General features: G+C 39.1%; 4 protein-coding genes across 4 annotated transcripts; 3 read left to right on the top strand and 1 right to left on the bottom strand.

Annotated features, from left to right (window-relative positions):
* Window positions 1-1180: 1180 nt before the first annotated feature.
* LOC103982919 (early nodulin-like protein 19) lies at window positions 1181-2054 on the top strand. Its single transcript, XM_009400005.3, has 2 exons — window positions 1181-1448; window positions 1573-2054. Exons 1-2 carry the CDS (start codon window positions 1247-1249, stop codon window positions 1893-1895), a joined length of 525 nt encoding a protein of 174 aa, XP_009398280.2. The 5' UTR covers window positions 1181-1246; the 3' UTR covers window positions 1896-2054.
* A 798-nt stretch (window positions 2055-2852) lies between these two features.
* On the top strand, window positions 2853-3717 carry LOC135672599 (early nodulin-like protein 17). The gene is made up of 2 exons (XM_065181091.1): window positions 2853-3145; window positions 3237-3717. Exons 1-2 carry the CDS (start codon window positions 2971-2973, stop codon window positions 3572-3574), a joined length of 513 nt encoding a protein of 170 aa, XP_065037163.1. The 5' UTR covers window positions 2853-2970; the 3' UTR covers window positions 3575-3717.
* Window positions 3718-4788: 1071 nt separating this feature from the next.
* On the bottom strand, window positions 4789-13207 carry LOC135585195 (probable galacturonosyltransferase 13). The gene is made up of 6 exons (XM_065177177.1): window positions 12579-13207; window positions 10768-10826; window positions 10504-10659; window positions 8557-9144; window positions 7822-8124; window positions 4789-5653 (listed from the first exon to the last, which is right to left on the bottom strand). Exons 1-6 carry the CDS (start codon window positions 12787-12789, stop codon window positions 5366-5368), a joined length of 1605 nt encoding a protein of 534 aa, XP_065033249.1. The 5' UTR covers window positions 12790-13207; the 3' UTR covers window positions 4789-5365.
* Window positions 13208-16009: 2802 nt separating this feature from the next.
* On the top strand, window positions 16010-17701 carry LOC135665296 (pentatricopeptide repeat-containing protein At5g06540-like). Its single transcript, XM_065177178.1, has one exon. The coding sequence runs from the start codon at window positions 16104-16106 to the stop codon at window positions 17658-17660; it is 1557 nt and encodes a 518-aa protein (XP_065033250.1). The 5' UTR covers window positions 16010-16103; the 3' UTR covers window positions 17661-17701.
* Window positions 17702-23847: the final 6146 nt, after the last annotated feature.

Consider the following 23847-nt stretch of genomic DNA (forward strand, 5'->3'; position numbering starts at 1 on the left):
GCCATAATTGGTGAAACACATATGCAGGTGGAAGATGACACATCTTCCAATTTCATAGCTTAGCCTTCTCAGGTTCACTGATAAACCTGCTTGGTTTATCAACTAAGCTCGAGTTCTTTCTCTTCCACAGTGATTCAACTCTCTTCTGAGAAGTTGCAGCAGGAAGATGAGTGAGATGTTGGCTTTGTTGTTTATGGTGATGGCAGCCATTTCTAAGGCGTCTCTCCCTCATAAAAGTTGGAGCACAACTTAGAAATGTGTCCTTTTCCCTGAAGAAGATTCTTTTTAATTAGCAGAGAATCACTCATCTCATGCTTCTCTATCAGTCTCATCTCAAAGAAAGGAACAAAACCTAATTTAGAACATGAGTTCTCCTATTTAGAAGATTACATGAAAATTTACTGGTTTAATGTGACTCATATACAATGATGTCCCTCACAATATATGATAACAATGGAAGCAGTATAGCAGCAGCAGCAAGCTTTTGCACCTTTTACTCAACTCTTTTTAGATCAGAATTTTCTCATCTTGAGATAGATTGAGATGGTAGAGAGAGAGAGAGTGTGTGTGTGTATGCAGGGAGCCACAATTCCGCATCTAGTGGGAGTGGCATCATTAAAATGTCCTTCTTTCTTCACGCGGAAATGCTGCCTTCTTTCCTCTCTTCATTATCGGTTATCCCTCGCGTGTTCGTCGCCGTTGATTACTCTCTCTCTCTCTCTCTCTCTCTCTCTCTCTCTCTCTCTCTCCATCAGGCAATCAAACTCCATCTTTTTATTCGGCTCTCGAGACTTCGACGGGCTGCTTAATCCAACCCCACTCCTCGAACCTGTAATCTCATGGTCTGGGAAGAGAACGCATGGAAGATTCCTTGCGCTCTGAGATCTGCAGTTTCTCGCGCTCCATCACGTTCCTTCATTTGATATTAGAAAGTAGCAGCAGTAATAATAATAATAATAATAACAATAATAGGATCGGGGAAAGGCAGTACCGCCACATCATGTGCACTTTGTGGGCACTGCCTCCCTGTACAAATCTATAAAGATGCACCTGCCCTCAGCCACCACCCATGTGCTGCTGTCGCTCTCTGTCATCTCCATTGACTCTTTTAACTCCATCCCCCCAAAAGTGAGAGAATTAGCTGTAAGCATATATATAAATAGAGAGAGAGAGAGAGAGAGAGAGAGAGTGTGTGTCATCCTCTTCCTCTTCACCATATCACATAACAAAGAGAGAGAGAGAGAGAATGGTCGGCATGCAGCGGCAGGAGAAGCTTAGAGGAGGAGCAGTAGCAGCGTTGCCCTTCTTACTCCTCTTGATCATGGTGTCTCATCAGTTGGTGTCGGCCGATAGGTTCTCGGTGGGCGACTCCAAGGGATGGAACCCCAACGTCAACTACACTGTCTGGGTGGAGAAGCACAAGCCCTTCCATGTCGGCGACTGGCTCGGTCTGTTGCTCTCTCTCTCTCTCTCTCTCTCTCCCTTTGGTCCTTCCCCTCTCCCATCGTGAGCTCTATTGGTTTTCCTCCTCTCTTTTGTTGGTAATTGATGGGAGCTGTGGATGTGGTGCAGTGTTCTACTACCAGTCGGGGATGGCGGACGTGGTGCAGGTGGACGAGGCCGGCTACAACAAGTGCGACGCCTCCAACCCCATCTCCAACTACAGCAGGGGCCGCAGCTACGCCTTCGAGCTCAACCACACCGGCCGCTACTACTTCATCTGCAGCCGCGGCTACTGCTACGGCGGGATGCGCCTCGCGATCGCCGTCGAGCACCTCCCCCCTCCTTCCCCTCCCCCGTCCTCCCTCAAGGACTCCTCCGCCGCCGCCCCCTGCAGCCTCCTCGCGCTCACCGCCTCCCTCCTGGCCGCCGCCCTCTTCCCCTTCCACCTCTAAGCCATGGATCTACAGAATATCTCCATTGTTCCACCCTTGCTTACTTTACCCTCAATTTATGGTGGACCGAGAAGGCCTGTAACTATGCGTCGGCGATGAGCTCGTCTCACGTCATTTGATTCATAATATGCAAACTCGTCAAAACCTTCATTGTCTTTACTGTGATGCATCCGATATCTCCAACGAAGCAGCAAACAAAGCAGTCGAAGTAAATTAGTGGTCTTATCTGTTTGCCCCGTGGATGAAACGTAGAGAAATCTAAAGGCGAGGCTGTCGCCCCACCCAATCTAACTTAAAGATCACATCGCATGCATGTAATCGAGCTGTAGATGCATGCATTCCAGCCTGGTTGCGGCAAAGCAGGAACACTTGTTTCTACCATCTCAGGCACATGTATCAGTGAGTAGCACATTCTCCAAGTTGGTGATGAAATAAAACGAAGTCACACTTTCTATGGTTTTCAATTTGATGCTTTTTATTTTCTTTAATACCCTAATTATCGCCCTCATCGTTGTCATCCCTCCACGAGGCTCCATAGCTTTCAACCTCACCGTCACAACCTTCGCCCTGCTACGAGGCCCCATCATCTTCGTTGGCCACCTTTACTTTGTCGTGAGCTCCAATCTACCCCTTTTTCTTCCTTTGGCTCTTTCAGTGTACAGTATCAATTAAGTCCTATTTGACCTCAACTCGAACGAATGGGGCTGAATTGAAACGCGGCGAGCTCGATTACATGGTATGTGATAAGGCGCAGTTAGGAAAATATAAGAAAATAATACAATTCAATATTAGAATATAATAATAATAATTTTATATTATTGCATATTATTACAGCATTACATACACAATTCTGGGTCGAGTCCGACTACACAATGGGCCGGCCCATGGATTGCTCTCTGGCTTCATTGCAAAATTGGGAAGGCCAGTTCATAAACATATGCGTCAAGCGACGTCTGCATTCATTTCCCCGTCACGCTGCGCTACACACGCATGCACCATAATAGGCAGTAATCGCGTGGAATCTGATCGCCTTGTTCTCTTCTCTTCTCTTCTCTTCTTCTTCCTCCTCCTCTTCATGGAGAAATCGAAGCCAACCATCCTCCTCCTCATCCTCGTAGTCATCTTCGTAGCCGCTTCCGTCGCCGTCTCTGCCGAGAAGTTCGTCGTCGGGGACAAGCAGCGGTGGGCGCCCAACGTCAACTACACCGCCTGGTCCGGCAGCCACCGCTTCCATGTCGGCGATTGGCTCGGTGCCTCCCGTCCCACGTCTTCCCCTTCCTCTTGCTTCACAAAAGTACGCTTCTCGTAGTGATCTTCTCTTGTTCTTTCGGATGGGCGCAGTGTTCTACTACGAGAAGGGGATGTACGACGTGATGGAGGTGAACGCGACGGCGTACGAGGCGTGCGCGGCGGACGACCCCATCGTTAACTGGAGCCGGGGCGACTCCTTCGCTTACCAGCTCAACCGCACCGGGCGTTACTACTTCATCTGCAGCCGCGGCTACTGCTACGGCGGCATGAAGGTGAGCATCCTCGCGGAGACCCTCCCGCCGCTGGCGCCCTCCCCCCGGCCTCAGGATGATTCCGCCGCCGTTCCAAGCGCCCCCCGGCGTTTTTCCGCGTGGATAGCCGCCGTCTCTGGTGCCGTGGCTTTGGCGCTCGTGCTCTGGTTTCCCTGACGAGCGCGTCGTCGTCTTCCCCGGGTGTAGGGTTGTGTTGAGGTGACCCCGATGTCATGTTTATTTCCATGAATGCCCTCATGCACAAACTGGAATTGCTAATCCGGGATTAAATAACGAGGCAATTATTTTTCTTCTTTAAATCCTATGATCATTAATATAACACTTAGAATTAAATCGAAAATATTGTTCTTGGTCAGCTAATGCCATCCTAGCATCTAATGCTTGACCTATTTTAATCATATATGACAAGTATTGATACATAAATTGGTTGACATGACATGACATGATAGAATGATAGATTTGAAGGAATTTTTTTTATAAGAGGATGAGCTTTTTAGATGATTTTTTTTTTATTCATGAAAAAAATATCACAATGGACTAAAATGAGACGAACAGATTTAAAGGAAATGTTCAAATGCTGTGTTTAAATGTAAGAAAAATCAAAAGCTAAATTATTAAATGAAAAATGTTTCGTAATGGAGGGTAATTATGGCATTTCATATATGAGACAGCGCAAGCCGAACTGTTGGGGCCAATAGTGTTATTGCTCGGCGACGTTTCCCTCTTTTTGCGACGACTGCATGAGGCGATCACGTCCCTCCATTACTGAGATCGTGACATGATCAATTTACGGCCGTCCGAAGGCTTTAATTCCCCGGCCAAGTGGTAATAACCCATATACCTATTTTGTAGCATTTGTTTGGGAATCGATGGACATAATAAGAGTCATCAATTGAATAAAGATAGTAAAAAAGTGGACTGTAATAGGGAGTAAAAATAAAGTCCATGTTTGAATGTCTCATATGCTATGTAATGTAATGTAATGAAATTTTTTTCTATTATATATATATATATATATATATATTATTTCATTGTAGTTAATCACTATTTGTACTTTAAGTTAACTATTAGCTGAAAATTCTAATTTTTGAAAACCTATTATGATGTTAAAAGTAAGAGGAGAATTTAAGTTAATTTATACTTTTATGCACCATAATCAGCTCAAATGAAGGCTAATAAAGTGTGGTTGATGCCATTAGTGGACAAGTGGGGATGCCTATTTAGAACTTCTTCCCCATCTCATAATGCACACATTCTAAATCACCTACAGAATCTGAAGCTATCAGACATAATGGATACAGAGAAAACTCTTAAGAGAAGGAACAACTGATCACATGTTGTGAGGCACAATTAATTTCAACATCAATCCGAGAAAAAGAATTAACTGCACATTAATTTCAATATCTTATGATTCAAGAAATACTAAACTTTCCCCCGATACTCCAAGGGGTTACTGAAATTTTAATTATCCAAGGCCTCTAAATTTAGAGGACAAATAAAGAACCACAGCAAAGATTAAGTAAAATAAATAAATAGCCTCAAAAATATAAAAGAAAAAGAAAAATCTGCATGCCTCACAAGACAATCCAATCCTGGCTTCAGCAAGTACCGATCATGTGATCCAATGCTCCAGCACTAGCAATATTTGGAGAGAATGATTTGTTCCAGTAGACGACAATACACCCTCCAGAACACTTTGAAGAACTATCTTTGATATGATAAATACTGGTTACAATCTTACAAATTGAATAGAATCATCGGTGTTGCCAGAAGCGCAGCCACTCAAACAGATGCGTATTCCAGGAACACGTCCATTCCCAATTTTACTGCACTGCTATGGTAACTGAATTCCGTCGCTCAAATCTCAGATCTTGAGTGAATCATGAGCCATCATTGCATCTCTAATATTATGTCACTCGATATCAATGCTGTCCAGTTTTCTTCTTGTTATTGAGGCTCCAAGATATGACAGCTCCTTATGAACTCGTTGGAATATTTTACATGCCTTGTCCAAAATGGCTGGAGGTGCTTATATCCGATTTCCAGCCATGGTTTGCACTGGCCATTGTAGTGGATCACAGCAGCCTTCCTCACGCTATCGAGATCGGTCTTTTCCTGATAGCCCAAACCTAGCATATGCCATGATGGATCTATAGGATGCACATAACCTCTGAATGCTATCAGTGCTGGTGGCAATGTTCCAAGCTTCCACAGTGTCAGGTTTGACTTTAAATTCTGAAATCAAGACAAAAGGCAATAGGATATGTAAATTAGTAGAGATGTCAGACAGAACAGCAACTTGTATGTCTTGAAAGCCTCTAGAAATCTTTTATTTATGAAAATAACCATTTTAAGCATTTGATTATTATGTTACTTTCTTACATCAGGAGGAGATAAGAAATACACTAGAGGCGATGGTAACGAGCCTAGAGTTCATAGGCAATCATAGAACACCTCATACGAAAGAATGTTCCGCTTATGGGCATCTGCAGAATCTTCCCAAAAAACCACATGCCAATTTATTATGACAGACTGTCGATAATTTTTGAATTGGAACATTAAGGCTCGTATATCTAAGCAGAAAATCATTTTTGGTTATTGATAGATAAAGAAAGTTAACAATGATATTTGTTGAAGATAAAATGAAAATGAACAGTAATAAGGTCAGAACAGGGTCATTAATCTTAAATTGTGTTTCCAGAAAAGTCTGCATCAAGCTAAAGATGCTTCAGTATGCAGAGAAATGTATTGTGATAAGCTGAAAATGTGGTGGACCACAGCAGAATGGAAACTTGCTAATATGAAAGCAACAAACTATCAGTTGTTGGAAGATTGCAGAATACAATTCTAATGAAAAATATTAAGATTATTTTCATAACCATGGTCCTTCCCTCAATTTCCTTCTATTATTACTATTTTTGAGATTCATCTAGAGAAAATACAGGATTAGTTCAAGTGAAAAAGGAAATGATCAATACACTATGTTATGAAAGTACTCGAAGCAGATCAAAAGATGCTGGATATGTAGTGGAAGAATTGAATAAAGAACCCATAATGAGACAATGTGGAACATGTATCTTTTGCATTATTATTGGTCAATTCAGACAATCAAATTCCAGGCTGTTTTGAACTGCATGCAAAAGATTACTATCCTCAAGATAGTCATCAACAGGTTACCACAACAGTTCCAGTGGGAGCCTCCTCTCCCGATCTGGTTTAAATCAAATTCTAATGGCTCGACTATACACAGATAATGATGCTGGAGGGACTACGGGTTTCGAGTCCTCGCTACTGAGTGTTGTGTGATGAGATTTATTGATTAGGCCCAAAAAAGGGGATCAAGAATATTTCTCCTGGAAGCAACTTGATCAATTTATAAAAATTTTGAACAGCAAGCAACCTCCATCAAGGAAGATTGATATATTTTATTGAATGCTTGTATTTTCTATCTTTTTGAAGCAGCATATTGTTAAACACCTTTTAGAAAGGCCAAGGCACCTGCCAAATGGCTCACCAATTATGGCAGATTGAAATTCATTGCTTGTAACTGGGCTCACACCTTTCCTCTTGGTCTTTCGCCCATCTTATGCTCCAATACCTCTAAAGATTTTCATATTTACTTTAGTCAATAAATGTCTCCTTAATAAACAAGCATAGGTTACATAGTAGAAAAGCCATTGAATTACAGGAATATTGCAAATTTCATCAAGTTATGTACTTTAGTAGCCTGATGGCTACTTCAAAAAGGAAACATGTGCAAGGTCTAAGATAACTACAGAGTCTAAGACAACGAAGATGTAGAAGAAAATTAGTTCAACCTACAAGTCTCTTTTGGTCATGTCTATAGACTCATCTTGTCCAACCAGTGCAACTATAAGTATCTCTTGGTCACGTCTATAACATTTTAAATGTTTTGTTCATCTTATCTTCAATCTAGACAAAACCTAGTTGTTCATGTGAAAAATTTCTTATCCTTTCCCTTCAAATAAACCCACGCATCCATTTGGATCTCTGCATTTCAACAATTAACTCTTTTACAGTGTTATTTCCTTATTGCCCTACATCTCACCTCATAAAGCATCGCAGGCCGTATGACTATCAATAACTCTATATAAGTTTATATCAGCATGTTCATAGGATCAGTTTATCTGCACTGATCATGAATTGCTCTCTGGCATATCCTGTGTGCCAAGGAAACCAAATTTAGTTGACATTCGACTGAAGGAGGGCAAGAACAATTCTGACTTTATAGTTACACTAACTTTATAAACTTATTTTATCAGCAACTTGGTGTAAGAGTACATTGAAAAATAAAAAGGGAGAGATTCTTTATTTTTCTTTGTAAAAGGAAAAGCTAGAGCAGCATAAGATGAACAATGAGAGCAATTAAGTACAAACTTTACCTCCTTCACCCAGTAATGGTATGCCTCCTTAATACTCGTCTTCCTCCAGGCATTTAAGTCAAAAATATTCATCCCATATGCCCATGCACACTCATTAGGATCCAATTTATTGGCTATGAGGGGATGAGAGAAGTTGAAATATGTCCTGAAGAGCTTACCCATCACCCATGTATCTTCACCTTTGCAAGTTTCTACAGCACCGTTTACTTTTCCAGAAAGATCAATCTCCCACAGTGGTGATAAGTCACGCTGAATGACGACATCATCATCAAGAAATACCACCTTGTTGAGTTTTGGAAAGAGCTGTTTAGAACATTAGAAACAGCATTTTATCACCATTTTTCACAAAATCACTAAAAGTTTGTGAACCAAGAGAAAGAATTGCACTAAATCAAATATGTACTATGACATAAGTGCAGACAGTTGCAAATCTATGAAGCATAAAAATGGGCATTAAGATATGGAAACATCAAAGCTATATATGTAAGACATGACAAATTATGGACACAACAAACAGTAATTATACGTTTTCTACAGATTGTTGACAATTTTATATATAGAGAAATGTCATCTTTGCTATAAAGTTAACATTATCTTTCTTAAAGAGGAGCCCAATAACTTTTTAGTTCTTTTTTTTCCCTTTTCTTAACAACATTGGCTCTATGGGATTCCTTCAACTGTAGAAAATGTGTCCTAAAGAAGAAGGATCTCAGAAACATGTACACCCTAATTTACCTCAGGCAGATATATGCGCAGATGGTTGAGCAGAGAGATATATTTTGGACTCCTCGCCTGCAACTTAGAAGCAAAAATCCTTGGATTGTCACTAACATTGGCTCCCATGATATGATTTCCAAGATAATGATTTCTAACACCATGGTGATTTTCAATAGCTTCAAGAACAGGTACATTTTCTCTTGTTAACCAGTCAAATTGGTGAACACCTTTCACCTCAATTATAGCAGGGGAAAGAGGATTCAAGGCAAACCATGAATGCATACCCGGATACGTCTTCTTGTCAGTTATGACATGGAAGACAACCCTTTCAGGCTCTAATGAAGATCCTACAACTGAGTTGACCACAACAGAAGCTGCAAGAATGTTATCGGTGGCTATAACAAAATGGTGATAAAAGTTATCAGAGAGCAAAGGTAGCAACTCTGGTGGTGGCAACTGTTTACGTGCTTGGGCATTGGATGAATATTCATCAGTCAAGCGTAATGAGAGACAATGTATGCCTTTTGGAATGGAAGTTGCTGCAAAATGTTTGTGCAGTTGTTCTGCTAGTCTTGATCTTTTTACCTCTCTAGCCATATTTTCCATCTGCAAGGAACAATCAAGTCAGTCAGAGAAAGAAAACCACCAAGTATATTCTCTTAGATAACTGTATATGAATGGATTAGCATTAGTATCTACAGAATCAGAACATAAGAAGTTCCATCTTTGATGTGAAATTAAAAGGAAAGTTTAATCTATTTGTAAAAGAAATAATATTTGATCAGATGAAAAGAGGAGTCTTTAGCAGAATTTCTCAATCTATTTTTTATTCTTAACAAAAGAAAGTTCGATCTTTATTCGCCAAATTTATCTAGACAATAAATCTCAAGAACTTCATTATTCATTATAAATCCGGTAAAGAATATCAAATACATTCACATTTATGGTAAAGACATGCCAACTCAGTCTTAGCAGCATTATCAACTACATGTAAACAGTTGACATGGCTATGCACAGAACTTCCTGATTGCAAATCTACTCAATTTGAGACCAAATGTACTAAGACCCTATAGAAAATTAATGTAACTCCCATAGGACAGGCTTGCAGATCTGGTAGATTCTAATCATGTTGGATTCGAAAATAACATCTAGAATGAGCAACACACAAGTATATTAAAAGATCATGAACGTATACAATGATCATGTAACTCTCAACATTGTCTTGGATCAAAGCACTAGATTGGAAATAATATACAGTGTTATATCAAGTCGGTTGACACTTGTTAGATGCAGTATCTATGCTTACACAAGTAGCTCATGATGAGAATTAATGTGAAGATCATCTAAACATACATTGATGATGGACATTTTGAAGTAGAAACTTGTATGAAATATCAACTCATAACAAAAACATTGTTAATATTTTATTCAGTGGCTCCAGCATACAGAATATACCAAAAGCTCATACACAATTGAAATCTGATAAGACAAAGAAAAAGGCCAAATTCGTTTCTCAAACAAAATCATATTTATGGACACAAATATATGATTATATTGTGATATAAAATATCCAAAGGTAACTATGTTTATGCTTGAAGGCCAATTGCAGAATAGGTATTGAAAGAATCTCATTCTATGAAGGCATACAAGGAAGGTATAAGAGTTAACCACTCCAATTCCTAGAGAAGAAAACAAAACGAAATAATACAGTATTCAAGAGAAAAATTACAAAGAGTAGTTCTGAGAATCCTGCAAAGAACAAGCAGCAGTAGAATTTTTCTCTAGATAATCTCAGCTCAAAAAGACTACAGTAATATTTTTTTTATTACAGTAATATGATGAATTTAAATGGACAACAGTTCAATTAGCATTTACTCAAGCAAGAAGAAACTTGCCAAACATCCTGTCTTACTCTGGAAAGAAATGTACCAAATGAGGACATGGAAAAATAATGAATGGGCATACCGTCGCCTTCAACCTTACAGCAAATGTCTTGGCATCATACTTGTTATTCTTCATGTCGGAAAGAAACTCACCGAAAGATTCGGGAAGTTTCTGGTCAACCAGAATTTCCTCAGAGTTTACCTGGACAAGTATCTTGTACAAGTCCTTAACAAGCTTCTGTGAATGCATTCATGTGAGTCAAAGTAAGATGACAACTTCAAGAGAGAAAGAGATACCTATCCATGAATCCTGGAATTGAGTAGCAAAAGGTACAGAAAACATTACCACGGAATCATCACCACCACGACCGAGAAACCTCGGACCTAGCCGTCTCCCCAAACAATCTGAAGCAAAAAGAAAAGTAGCAATGAAGTGGATGCTTATTTGCCAAAGCTGCAGATGTTGCATTCAAGTTATGACTTCTAGCTAAACAAAACTAAACGCAAATAGGTAGCCCTAGTCAGATACTTGACATGATTTTCTTAAAGCTTTGCATTATTCACTATAAGGTCATGCTTGTGGCAGCATTCAAAGAAATCCAACTGCAATGATATAGTAATGTTGCAAGTACAAGGTTAAAAAGAAATCCATGACCTAAAGCAATGGAGGTAAGGAGGCAACAGCTAATTGCAAAGGTGTAGACATACAAATATCCAGAAAGATCCATATAACAAAGAACCAAGTCAATCCACTACAGACATTGTCAGAACTTGAAACTAATCTGAACACGCATTACTTGAATATTTGCCTAAGATCACGTTCAACATTGTTTATGCATAATTTGAACATCAAACGTCTGGAGCATGGTAACCAACGGTTTGATGAAACGCAGGTGGCTGATGAGAGATTGAAAGTTTGTGAAGTCAGCAGAATTACATAAAGAAAAAAATCACATGAAAAATAGAGCACAAAAACTGATAAGATGTCACATAATGGAGAATGATACTGAATAGACAAAAGGATCCAAGGAATACTTGCTGCTAACAAGTTAGCAGAGTTTACATGTGGAATATTGCTATCAAGTGGCAGCAAAGGAAAGATCTATGCAGGAAGTAATAACTCAAACAGTCAGCACCACGATGGGTTTCATAACTAAGAAACGCAGGTAGGTGTTTAAGATGAAAAATAAAAGATATAACAGCGTTAATATTGTGCCACCAATGAAAATTAATATGTTTTAAACATCAATAACTAAGTTCACTTATAGATTCAACAGCAGTAACAGTTGAAAATAAAGGGTCACGTACTTCCAGAGAAGATAGAATCATTAAAGATATAAAGAAAAAGTTAGGACTTTACATTTAAGCGAATTCTCATGCAGTTAACATAAAAATAAAAAGCAATTCCAATTACAGTTCAGGAACTAAGTAGAAACCACAAGAATCCTAAACTGACACCACAACCAACCTACTAAGTGCTAATATCAAAAACAAAAGAAGAAAAGGATGAGAAGACGAAAGATATGGCGGCACTATCTCATCTTTACAGCTGGGAAGAACGACAGATAAACCTCACACAAAAGTATGCCTCTGCACAACTTTAAAACATGTATAAGACAATTAGCTAAGATCCCAGAGAGTAAGAACACCTAATAACAACTATTTTGTCCAGTCCCTGTGATGGTAAAGGATACGTGAGTCCCATCAAAATTAAATGAAAGGATTATTGCTATTCATCTAATAAGACCAAGTTCAGAGAAACCTAAAGCACACATTGTAATAAACATAATGGCCAGCTTAAAAAGCTAAAGCATTGGGAATCACCGACACTAGACCTATCACGAGTCCTGGATCCCAGATGAAGGACTAAGCCGTCGACCGACGATAAAGGGTAGAGATGGGATAAAAGATGTCAATGAAACACCAGGCAACCAAATTCAAAATCAACCAAATCGAACCAAGAAAACCAACAGATCACCATAATCAGATCAGCATATACAACAACTTTAAGTTCGATCCACCAGAATGACATGTTTTGTATTTCGAACGCAAAAGATCCAATCTTGCGATGTCAGATCCATCGGCACCGACACGACCAATCCACATATCAAACTGCAACCAATTCAAGTTCCAGGAAAAGAGGTCTCGGAAACCTACCGAAGGAAGAGCACTTGTTGACGCCCTCGAGGGTGACGACGGCGGTGAGGATAAAGACAAAGGGCAACAGGAAGGCGAGGATGAGGATGGTGTGGAAGAGGGTCCGGTAGGAGAAGTGGCGGGCAGCGACCTTCACCTTCATCAAGTCAAGGAATCCATTGCTGCTGGATATTGTGATGCTTCTCATGCTAGGAGAGAACCTTATCTGCATCGTCGTTGTAGCCGACGCCGCCGCGCCAGCTGTCGCTCGTCGACGGACCTCACCCCTGTCGCCGTGGCGGCGCCGTTAACACGAGAATCCGGCCCCCCAGTGCCTCTAAGCAAAGGAACACGCTACCAAATCGGCAGGGCGGCAACAGGGCGCATCACTTGGAGATCGAGATGCAGAGATCGCGCTGCCGGCAGCTACAAGATCGGATTTTGGGAGCTTTTCAGGATGCGGCATTGGCTTTCCTATCGGAATCGGGAAGAAATGGGAAGAATTAATGTTGGGTTTGGCTTTGATCTCTCATCTCTCATTACAACATCTATTGGTGGGAAGCATTCCACTCTGAGATCTTTGGTGTTGGGAGAGGAGGGGGACACAGAAAGAGGTGTACAAAATTTTGTGTCTATTGATAAGTGCAAGATTTGTTACTCCTTTTGGGTATTTCCTTTCCCTTCCTATATAAATGCAAGATATATATATATATATATATATATATAATCAGTATTCTTTTTTTACACACATATATCTAAAATCAATAAAAAAAATTGATTTTTAAAAATTGATTTTTATTATCTGAATGACTAAAATTCAAATCACAAAAATAAACTTCTGATTCATAAGATAAAATTATGTGCATTGGTACTCCTCAAATCTCATATCTCATACATATGTATATCCTTGTATTTAATCTTCATCACTTACTATAATTTAAATATAATTGAAACTCTAATTATTATCAATATATTTTCAAAAATATTTGATGTTATGATAAAAATTAGGTTTTTAATTTTGAATATTTCTAGTTAGCTGTTATTAATCACATAAAAATGATTAACCATTTTTTAAAATGGATGCTAATGAGAAGGAAATACTATAATAAAATTCACAGGAATGAATATATATGTGTGCAAGAATTTAAATAAGATTTGGAAAGAAAAAGGGGAAGAAAATATAGAGATTGGATGGAAGAAACAAATGTTTAATGGAGAGGAAGGAGTGGGGAGGGTGAGGGGTCTAATTTTATGGAGTAATTAAAGGGATCCAAGATTTGACTAGGGACAAGGTGGTTGAGGATGGAGGAAAAGGATTGGATTAGGGACAAATGTTGAAGGTTCTCTTTCCTAGAAAAGTGCAATTGGACAATAGACTTAGGGAGTGGTAGCTTAGAGAGTGGTCTAATAGAAATAATGAAGAGGCAATTGACTTTGATTCTTGGATTCCATGTAGCATTAGGGAGCATAAACCATGATCTCAATTCTCAAGTGGACAAGCCATGTGTCTAATAATTGGTTCTTGTAAGTCCAACTAGTGATTGAAGCTTCAAACTAGAAGTCAATATAAGTTGCTATCACAAGAACTAATCAACTGTTTCAGATATATTGTTTGTGTACATCATTATCATATAACTTTGTGTAATGTTTGATACTTTGTGTTCATCCACTGTTAGAGCTTTATAATGGAAGGTAATTGTTGGATTCTTATTGCATGCAATTTATGTTGCTACACAAGAAGTAATAATTTCAGGACCAAAACTTGTTTCTTTGATGATTGGTTTCAATTGGGTTCCTCAATTTGATTCATCCATTTGAAGTTCACTCATAGAAAATAGGATTGTCAAGGGATCTAGTGATATTTAAACAAATTAGACCAAATAAATGGGCCACATTAGGGTTTTAATTTAGCCTTAACATGCAAGCAAGCAATCAATCTATCACTAGACATTTGAGCTTATGATTGGTAGTAGTCATAGCAAATAAAAATTGACTACACACATTTGACTAATAGGATTCCATGGACATGACATGTGCCTACCACTTTTCCTCAACCAAAACAACATGCACTTTTCATCTTCTTCATTGTCAACCCATTAACATCAAGGGATAGGCACAATTCCTACAAGTTGGTATCATGATTCAATATAGTTAGTATCAAATTAGGAGTGATATTAGAAAAATATAGTTATCAAAATTGGATGATATTGTTGAGGTTCATGTCACTAGCTCAATCAAAAATATATGATTAGTAATAAATATTAATTAAAAGAGGATATTTTATGATTTTTTAATCTATTAGTAATCTAAAGAATAAAATTCTCATTCATGCCATTAACTCGATCAAATCAGTCAAAAATATATGATTAATAATAAATATTACTACAAAAGGGGATATTATATATTCTTTTACCTATTAGTAATTTAAAGAATAAAATTTTCATTCATGTCACTAACTTGATCAAATCAGTCAAAAGCATATGATTGATAATAAATATTACTATAAAAGTGGACATTTTATGATTTTTTTTACCTATTAGTAATTTAAAGAATAAAATTCTCATTCATCAAATAAGTCAAAAATATATTATTAATAATAAATATTAATTAAAAAGAGGATATTTTATGAATTTTTTTTAAATTTATTAGTAACCTAAAGAATAAAATTCTCATTCATGTCACTAACTTGATAAAATCAGTGAAAGATATATGATTAATAATAAATCTTAAGTAAAAAGGGGACATTTTATGATTTTTTTTAATCTATTAGTAACCTAAAGAATAAAATTCTCATTCATGTCATCAAAAATATATGACTAATAATAAATATTAATTAAAATTTTTTTAATGAATTTTTAAATCTATTAGTAACCTAAAGAATAAAATTCTCAATAACTTGATCAAATCAGTGAAAAATATATGATTAATAATAAAACTTAACTAAAAAGGGGACATTTTATGATTTTTTTATATCTATTAGTAACCTAAAGGATAAAGTTCTCATTCATGTCAAAAACATATGATTAATAATAAATATTACTATAAAATAGATATTTTATGATTTTATTTACCTATTAGTAATTTAAAGAATAAAATTTAAAGAATCAAATAAGTTAAAAATATATGATTAATAATATATATTACTACAAAAGGAGGCATTTTATGATTTTTTTTTTTTACCTATTAGTAACCTAAAGAATAAAATTCTCATAATTAAATGATTGGTACTATAAATATGAAGAGAAGCTTTTAGCCAATTTTATTTTCTACAGCATTCTAATTATTTGATATGCCTATTTTTTGTAATAGTACTTCAATTTCCTGAATTGCAATGTACAAATGAGTCTCACTCTCATAAGAAATAATCAAAATCTAATTACCCAAATCAAAATGATATAAAACTTATGGTAGATTCCGAATCTGAAGAAGGTCGATCTTTGCCACCATTCAAACCGACATGAAACTTAACGAGGGAAGGCCACTGCTTTGTTGACAGGGACGGGAAGAGAACACTGCATCAGCGCAGACGAGCATGCATGCTGACCCATGTCACGCTGCAGTAGGAACAGCCTTCTGCTGCAGCTGCTGGAGAAGTGCCAGTACATGCGGCAGCTGAAACAAACCCAAGCTCAGATCATCACCACCGGCCTCGCCCAGGACGCCTTCTTTCTCAGCCGCCTCTTGGCCATCTGCTCCCACCCCACCCACGGCAGCCTCAGCTACGCGCATCTCCTCTTCCGGCACATCCACAGCCCGACGCTTTGCGTCCGCAACACCATGATCAAGGCCTTCCTGCTGAGAGAGGACTACGCGAACCCCTTCGAGATCTATTGCGGCTTGCTGCGTGACGGCCTCTTCCCGGACAACTACACCTTCCCCTACGTCCTCAAGGCGTGCGCCGGCCTGCGGGACCTCAGAGCCGGAGCGCAGGTCCACAGCCACGTTGTAAAGCTTGGGTTTTGTTCCGACACTTTCGTCGGTAACACGTTGGCGCTGATGTACGTCGCTTGCGGCGATGTGAGCGCGGCGCGAGAAGCGTTCGACGGAATTCTCCAACGAGATGCCGCCTCGTGGACCGTCATGATTTCTGGGTACTCTCAGCTGGGTGATGTCGAGACAGCTCGGATGATGTTTGACGAATCACCGGTTAAGGATCGAGGAATTTGGGGCGCCGTCATATCTGCTTATGTCCACAACAACTGTTTCAAAGAAGGCCTGTCGATGTTTCGACTGCTGCAAGCAGAAGGTTTGGAGCCAGATGAGGGAGTGTTAGTGAGCGCTCTCTGCGCTTGTGCGCAGACTGGGGCAGTGGACATCGGGTCGTGGATTCACCACTATGTGAACCGAGTTGGCTTCGCACTGAGTGTTAGGTTGGGAACTGCACTTGTGGATATGTATTTGAAATGCGGCTCTCTAAATTCCGCTAAGAAGGTATTCGACGGGATGACGTGCAAGGATACTGTTTGTTGGAATGTGATGATTCTTGGACTGGCAATGCACGGCGATGGAGAGGGAGCGCTTGAACTGTTCACTTGCATGAAGAAGGAAGGGTTGAAGCCGGACGATGCCACGTTTGTCGCTGTCTTGTCTGCTTGCAGTCATTCAGGAATGGTGGAAGAAGGCCTAGAAGTCTTCAAGAGCATGAGGAGTTTGTATCATGTCGAGCCCAGAAGTGAGCACTATGTTTGTGTGGTAGACTTTCTTGGCCGAGCGGGGCGTTTTCAAGAGGCAAAAGAAATAATTGAAGGAATGCCCCGTAATAGTAGTCCTGCAGAGAGGGCAATGGCTTGGAGGGCGCTACTAAGTGCTTGTCGGAATCACTCAGAGGCACGATGGGCTGAAGCTGCTGCTGGACATCTCCTTGAGTTGGAAGACCACAGTGGAGTTTATGTTCTTCTGTCAAACATATACGACACATACGGGAAACAGGACGATGCTAGGAGAATGAGGAATTGCATGAAGTTGAGAGGAGTGCCTAAAATGCCAGGTTGCAGTTCAATACAGCTTGGCGGGCATGTTCATGAGTTTGTTGCTGGTGAGCAGATTCATCCAGGGATGAAAGAAGTATATAGTGTACTGGAGACAATGAATGAACACTTGTAGGGCTAGATTATTGAAGGTTGAATAACCTATTATTTAGGACATCTGATATTTGGGTCTGCGGCTTCTTTTTCAAGTTAAGATGCTTATCGCCTACAATATAATAAGCTATTAGATGATTTAATCAATAGGACTCTGAAACAAGAGTTTCAGGTAAGCCACAATTCTTTTTGCAATTTAAGGGTTCCACAAAGTAGGCTGCTGGATATACATCCAACACCTGGCTTAGTTATACATTGTAATGGTATCACTACTTTTTGTGTTGTTTTTTATTGAAGGATACTGATATACATAGACTTGGACGAGGGGAAGATACATATAGTTGACCTTGAATAGTTGGGATTCCACAACTCGTTATATTATCATCTAGTATCTGTTTACAAACTTATCTTCGTGATTGAATTCATGTTTATTTTAATACAAATAATCACTATCAATACTTCTTATTAAGAATTGCATTGACTACTAGTATGAGCTTTCTCAAACTATTAGCAGAGGTATGAATTCAAAGATTGCAGTTTCGAATAATGGAATTGTGTCAATCCTTGGCTGTGTCAGTACGGATCAAATTTGTGCTAGTATACCAATACACGGTGGGGAAGGAGGACGAGAAGAGGAGCAGTACCAAAAGATCAAGCTCGTGGCGATGGCATGGGGCAAGGTGTCTTCCATGTTTTGAATCTCACGTCTTTTTTTGAAGTGGGAGCTTAAGAGAGAAAAGAAATGAATAGACCAGATTGGACCGCTCGAAACGGAGGAGAGATCCGCATCTCAATTCATGCTTAGACGTAAATAGGTTTTAATTGTTTTTTGTTTCTGTTTTTTCTGGATGTTTTTTCAGACCTTTTTTGATGATTTATACAATTAACCGTCTTTGCCATTTCTGTTGTTGTATTTCTGGCACTGTTATAGACTTCCTCCTTATGAAATGGTCTGAATTTAGTTATTCTTGTACAAAATTGGTGATTGTGTATATAATTATCTCTGTTTCATGTATACTACCACTAAGTGACTTTGGTTCTGTTGGTTGGCAGTTCAGAGTTTTTCTCCTCAAATTATTCTCCTCTTGTCCATAGTTCTTATATGCCATTTGCATATCACAAATCGGTTAAATTCATTTGTAACCTGGTGAAATCTACTGCTCAAAAGTTAATATTTTTTGCGAATTTGGCATAGCTCTGGTGTGGAATGATTTGTTTGTTTAAATTGATCAGCATCATATTCCATTCACTTGTATAATTGCAGGAATCAAAGGGGAACAGATTGTCACATGCCTTGCACCCCTGAAGAAGGGCAACTCACATGTATTACCTTTTGCTAGACATTTTATCTTGTTAATCTAACTCATCTTCTTACATGTGAAGCTTGTATTCTAGGAAGGCTTGTTGTATCTTTATTTATGTCCTCTTCTTCTTGCTGGATGCATCATCCATCAGTCAGAATATCTTCATCTGTTAAGCTACATGCAGTGTGTAATAAATCCTCTACCACTAGGATTCCATGATTCATCAGAAAAGCTGATATGCATGTTATCTGTGATGTACTTTTTTAGTAGAAAAGAGAGGGGTAGGAAATATTGGAGCATGCACAAGTAAAGCCAGCAACTGCTAAGAACTGCATGAGGTCCTGATGTTTGGATTCAGTAGTACAAGTCCAAGGCTGTTGGTAGCTGTTCTCCATTCCCAAAAGGTAATAAAATTATTTCTCTCTTTAGTTTGACAGATGAATGATTCTGTCTTTTGCTTTCTGAAAGATTCCCTCATACTTGGTTGATTTAGCAAGGGAATATAAGTTGGAATTGATGAAGGCAGTGAAGTGCAAGAAGAAGGCAGGAACAGATGAGCTCCCTGAGAAGGTTAAAGAAGACAAATATCTGTGTGTGGGCTATTCTTCTACATTACCAACAACACCACATTGATCAAGCAAATTACAATTGGTTTCCTTGCAAAACATTGCCATAGAAAAGTTGGTAGTGAAAGAACAAAGTCATCACTCATCATGTCAACTAATCAACATAAAATTCCAAAAGATTTACTGCAAACCATTAACAGTCAGTTTGTAAGCTTTTTCCTTAAGTTATTTAATATCTATATTTATAAATCTATATCTTCTCCTTTATCTAAGTCGATTTAGACTTAACGCGTGAATAAAATCCCGATACAAATATTTTTAATTAAATACTAAAACAAAAGCGGTATATACAAAAATTCGAATTCATGATTTTGATACCAATTTAAATATTTTAATTGAGTGACCATTAACTATCTGATTTATTTTTTATTGATGTGTCAAATTTATGTAAAATTCATATACATATGTCATAAATCTGATTTGAGTACATCGTATTTTCCTTAATAAATATGGCTACAAAATTAAATATTCCTCTCTGAGAATATATCAGTGAGTTAAATTGTATTTCTTTTGTTTTCTTTTTTATTTAAATTATTATTGAAACAAAAGAGGAGTCCGGAAGTTTCCCGTGAAACGGAATCGGTGATCGAGAAGTGCGGGGAAGTGAAACGTGGATGAGAAACGGGGAAACGAGTCATGCGCCAATCTAACCCATGAGTTCCTTGATTGGGGGATATCGTTCGACGGCGATGGCTTCGTCTGCTTCGCGAGCGGAGGTGCTCTCGTTGTTCCGCTCGCTCCTCCGCACGGCGACGAAGTTCTCCGACTACAACATACGGGAGTACGCGAAGAGGCGTGCGATCGATGGGTTCCGTGACAACCGGGGTCTCACCGATCCCTCCTCCATCGTTGCGGCTTTCGCCGACGGGAAGTCCCAACTCGAGGTCGCAAAGAGGCAGGCGATGGTGTACTCTCTCTACGCCCCGAGGATAAAAAGCGTCATGGAGGCCGAGAGCCCGTAAAGCACTCGGTCGAAAGGTATGAAATTTACGCTGGGTGCAGTGGGGGATGACTCGATTTAGTATGCTTTCGTGAGCTCGATTGGGGATTTGGGGGAAGGACTCGATTTAGGTTTGCTGGTTTTGTGAATTTAGTGCTTGTAGTTGTGGCCTCCATATCAATAACTGCACCATTGTTTGCTATGATTGCTAGATAGAAGTGGATGCCGTAGGATTCATGAATAGTATTTTCTGCTACAGAATCATTTTGGCTAAATCAATTGCCAATCTCATTTATGTTTCCCTACTGAATTGCTTTTGACATTGTAATACCTGCGAGTTTGCCGATTACCCAGGAGGAATTTCATCTAAGAAGTTGATGTGATTCACCACATTAGCAGTATATTCTCGTTTCATTCACTTTATTGATGTTGATTTGTTAACCAATTTCCTAGGTTTTCCTAATGGATGATTTTAATAGGTACTTGAATCTTGAGGCTAATTACATATTATCCCCCGTAGTTAACTACCTTTAGTATCTCAGTCCCTACTCTTAAAAATATTGCATTGGCAGTCCTATAGTTACGAAAGTGAAATATCTATGTTCATTTACCCTAACTTCGTTGGTTTTACTAATGAAAGCATAAAAACAAAGGGTAAAAAGAGAATTTTAACGTTTCAGTTGGTGGTGACGAACAATGACAATGGTGACGGACGGTGTCGGTGGTGGCGGACAAAGGCATTGTTAGGGGCCGCACGTGGCTGTTGTGGATGAGGAGAGTGATTGCGAGAGATGAGGGCCGCTTGACAACTGCGTCGACGACGGGTATGACGACATACTAAGCGTCGAATTTCAGGACCCACATGTTCCTACCGTCGGTGGATACGTCCACAGGGAGCTCGACAACTACTTGCCTACCAGCCTTCCATAGCTTCCCTTCCCGGTTGAAGACAACCGCGGTGAATGGAACTCCTCCGACGAGTCTCTTATCTCCCCTTTTTCATGCCCATGGCGGAACTGACACGATAGCGAGGGGAGCAGCAGGAGCTTCGACGACCCCAGCTTCGGGTCTAGTAATCCGCCCAACGGGTCAGTGGCGATGTTGCCATCATCTTCGCCATAGACGTCGTGGCGGCTACCACCATCTATGTCGATGCCAATGCAGATGCAGAGCGACCCCGCTCGGCAACTGCATCTGTGCTGATGCAGATGTCGAGCGGTCCTTTCATCGCTCGGCAACTGTGTCGACGTCGATGCAGAGTGGCTCTCACCTCTCGTCGTTGTTCTTCTCATCCACAACAACCACCCGCTGCCCTCCAATGGCGTTATCGTCCGCCACCACCGACACCGTCCGCCACCACCAACTAGAATGTTGAAATCATATTTTTTATCCTTTGTTTTCGTATTTTCATTGGCAAAACCGACGGGGCGTTGGGGTAAATGGACTTAAATGTTTCACTTTCGTAACTATAGGGATGCCAATATAACTTTTAAAGTGTAGGAACCGGGATGTTAAAGGTAGCTAACTATAGGGGATAATCTGTAATTAACCTTGAATCTTGTGATTTCCTCATGATTCGTGCATAACTATTAGATAAATTCTAACTCATCTAAGCATACGTTTACCACTTGCCTTAAAGTATTTGACATTTGGATTCGAAAGGTTCCAAGGGGCGAAGAAGTTGACTGGCCTTCTTCCCTAGCTTTTCGTCATAATCGTATCCACCCATCCATCCTAATGCCTTAATGGTCTTTTCTCTTCATTGATAGGCTGACAAATCCTATTGACCTGGTGACTTTTAGATTTAATACGAGATGTTCTTGCCTGCCTACCCTTAGTTTTTTTTTTCTATATTAGTGAAACTAGTGGATGATCCACGTGCCAGATGATAACCTACATGAAAAGAGTGCTCTGTTTTTGACAAGCCATGTGTCTTTGAGAAAATTTAATCCTTTTTTGCCAGGGAAGAAGGTCTCTGATGGTATAAATTTGAAATAAAACTCTCTTTTACATGTAGCAAATAGCATGTAGGTTGTGGAGAAATACATTTGAACATTCAAGTTGAACTGCTGCTAATATATAGGACAGTTGCTATTGGCAACTTATTAGTTCATTTTTGAACTTTTGATACAGATTTTAGAACCGCTTTCTGGTTCAGTCTGACATAAGCATATTATGTTTTTCTTGCAATGTGCCTGAAAATTGCTATTTTTACTTTATCATGCCATGGTTGTGGTTCTCACTTACGGAAAAAAGAATATGGCTTCATCTGTTCATGCTTTGGTATTTGCTATATTTAGCAAAATGAATTTCACAGTGTGTTAAGGAAGCTTAAATTTGTAGTAGTCAGATAAAAGGCAGAAGGCTGGGATGATAATTAGGACTACAAGAAACACTTGCTGTTAAAGGTTTCCAAAAACAATGATACAACTTGGATGCCTCTTGTACTTGCCGTGAAATGTAATGAAAGGTGTTTGTTGAAATACAGTAGGAAATTATGACAAAGACACCAGAAAACCTCATCAAAATGAGGATATAGCCCTTTATTAGTTTGTCCACATCAAAACTTAAGCCTTTAGTTTGCCTTCGGACAATGGCTTTTTTTTGTTGTTTTGGAGCAGTTGTGCATGTCTGCTTGGCTTGTGATTAAATAAAGTAGTATGGTTCATATCTTTGATAAATTGTTCGATGACCTAACTATGTTGGTAGAGCCATGTAATAAAACTATTTTTATTCAAAAGTGTAACCTAAGCATCACGAGTTTCGGCATCGGGCATGCATTAGCTTTGCTATGTGAGTATGTGTGCAGCTAGACACACATAATTTGTGTATACCAAACGAGTATGCTTGTAGCTGGGACTAGGAAGTTTAAGATAACATGCACTATAATGAGATGAATGGTGGGAATAAACCCAACAAAGTTATGAGAGGGATCATTTTCTATCCTCTTTGGAGCAGTCTGATCCCTTATGTTTTGCTCAATAGCTGATTTCTGGTAGGATCTTTTACAATTTCCTGTACATAAACCTTAATAGTTTAGTTAGCCAATTTTGTTCATGTATACCTCTCAGATTAATTTTGTACTGTTAGATTGATTTGTTGGTAACTTGGCAGATGTGGAATTTATACTGCAATTACGTGGTTTGGTACTTAAACTGCATCAATTGCAGAACTATATATATGACCAAGCCTGTGAGTCTAAGTAGATTTGCGTTCCAAGTAGCTTAGCTTAGCTTAGCGTGATTAAATACTTCAAATTTTACTGTATTTCTACAAGAATTTTCTAAATGTAAACTTTGGACGTTGCATTGGCTTGACATCAAATAGTTTGGCTTTGGC

The sequence above is a fragment of the Musa acuminata genome, chromosome BXJ1-4 (genome assembly GCF_036884655.1).
Source record: "Musa acuminata AAA Group cultivar baxijiao chromosome BXJ1-4, Cavendish_Baxijiao_AAA, whole genome shotgun sequence".
Classification (NCBI taxonomy): domain Eukaryota; kingdom Viridiplantae; phylum Streptophyta; class Magnoliopsida; order Zingiberales; family Musaceae; genus Musa; species Musa acuminata.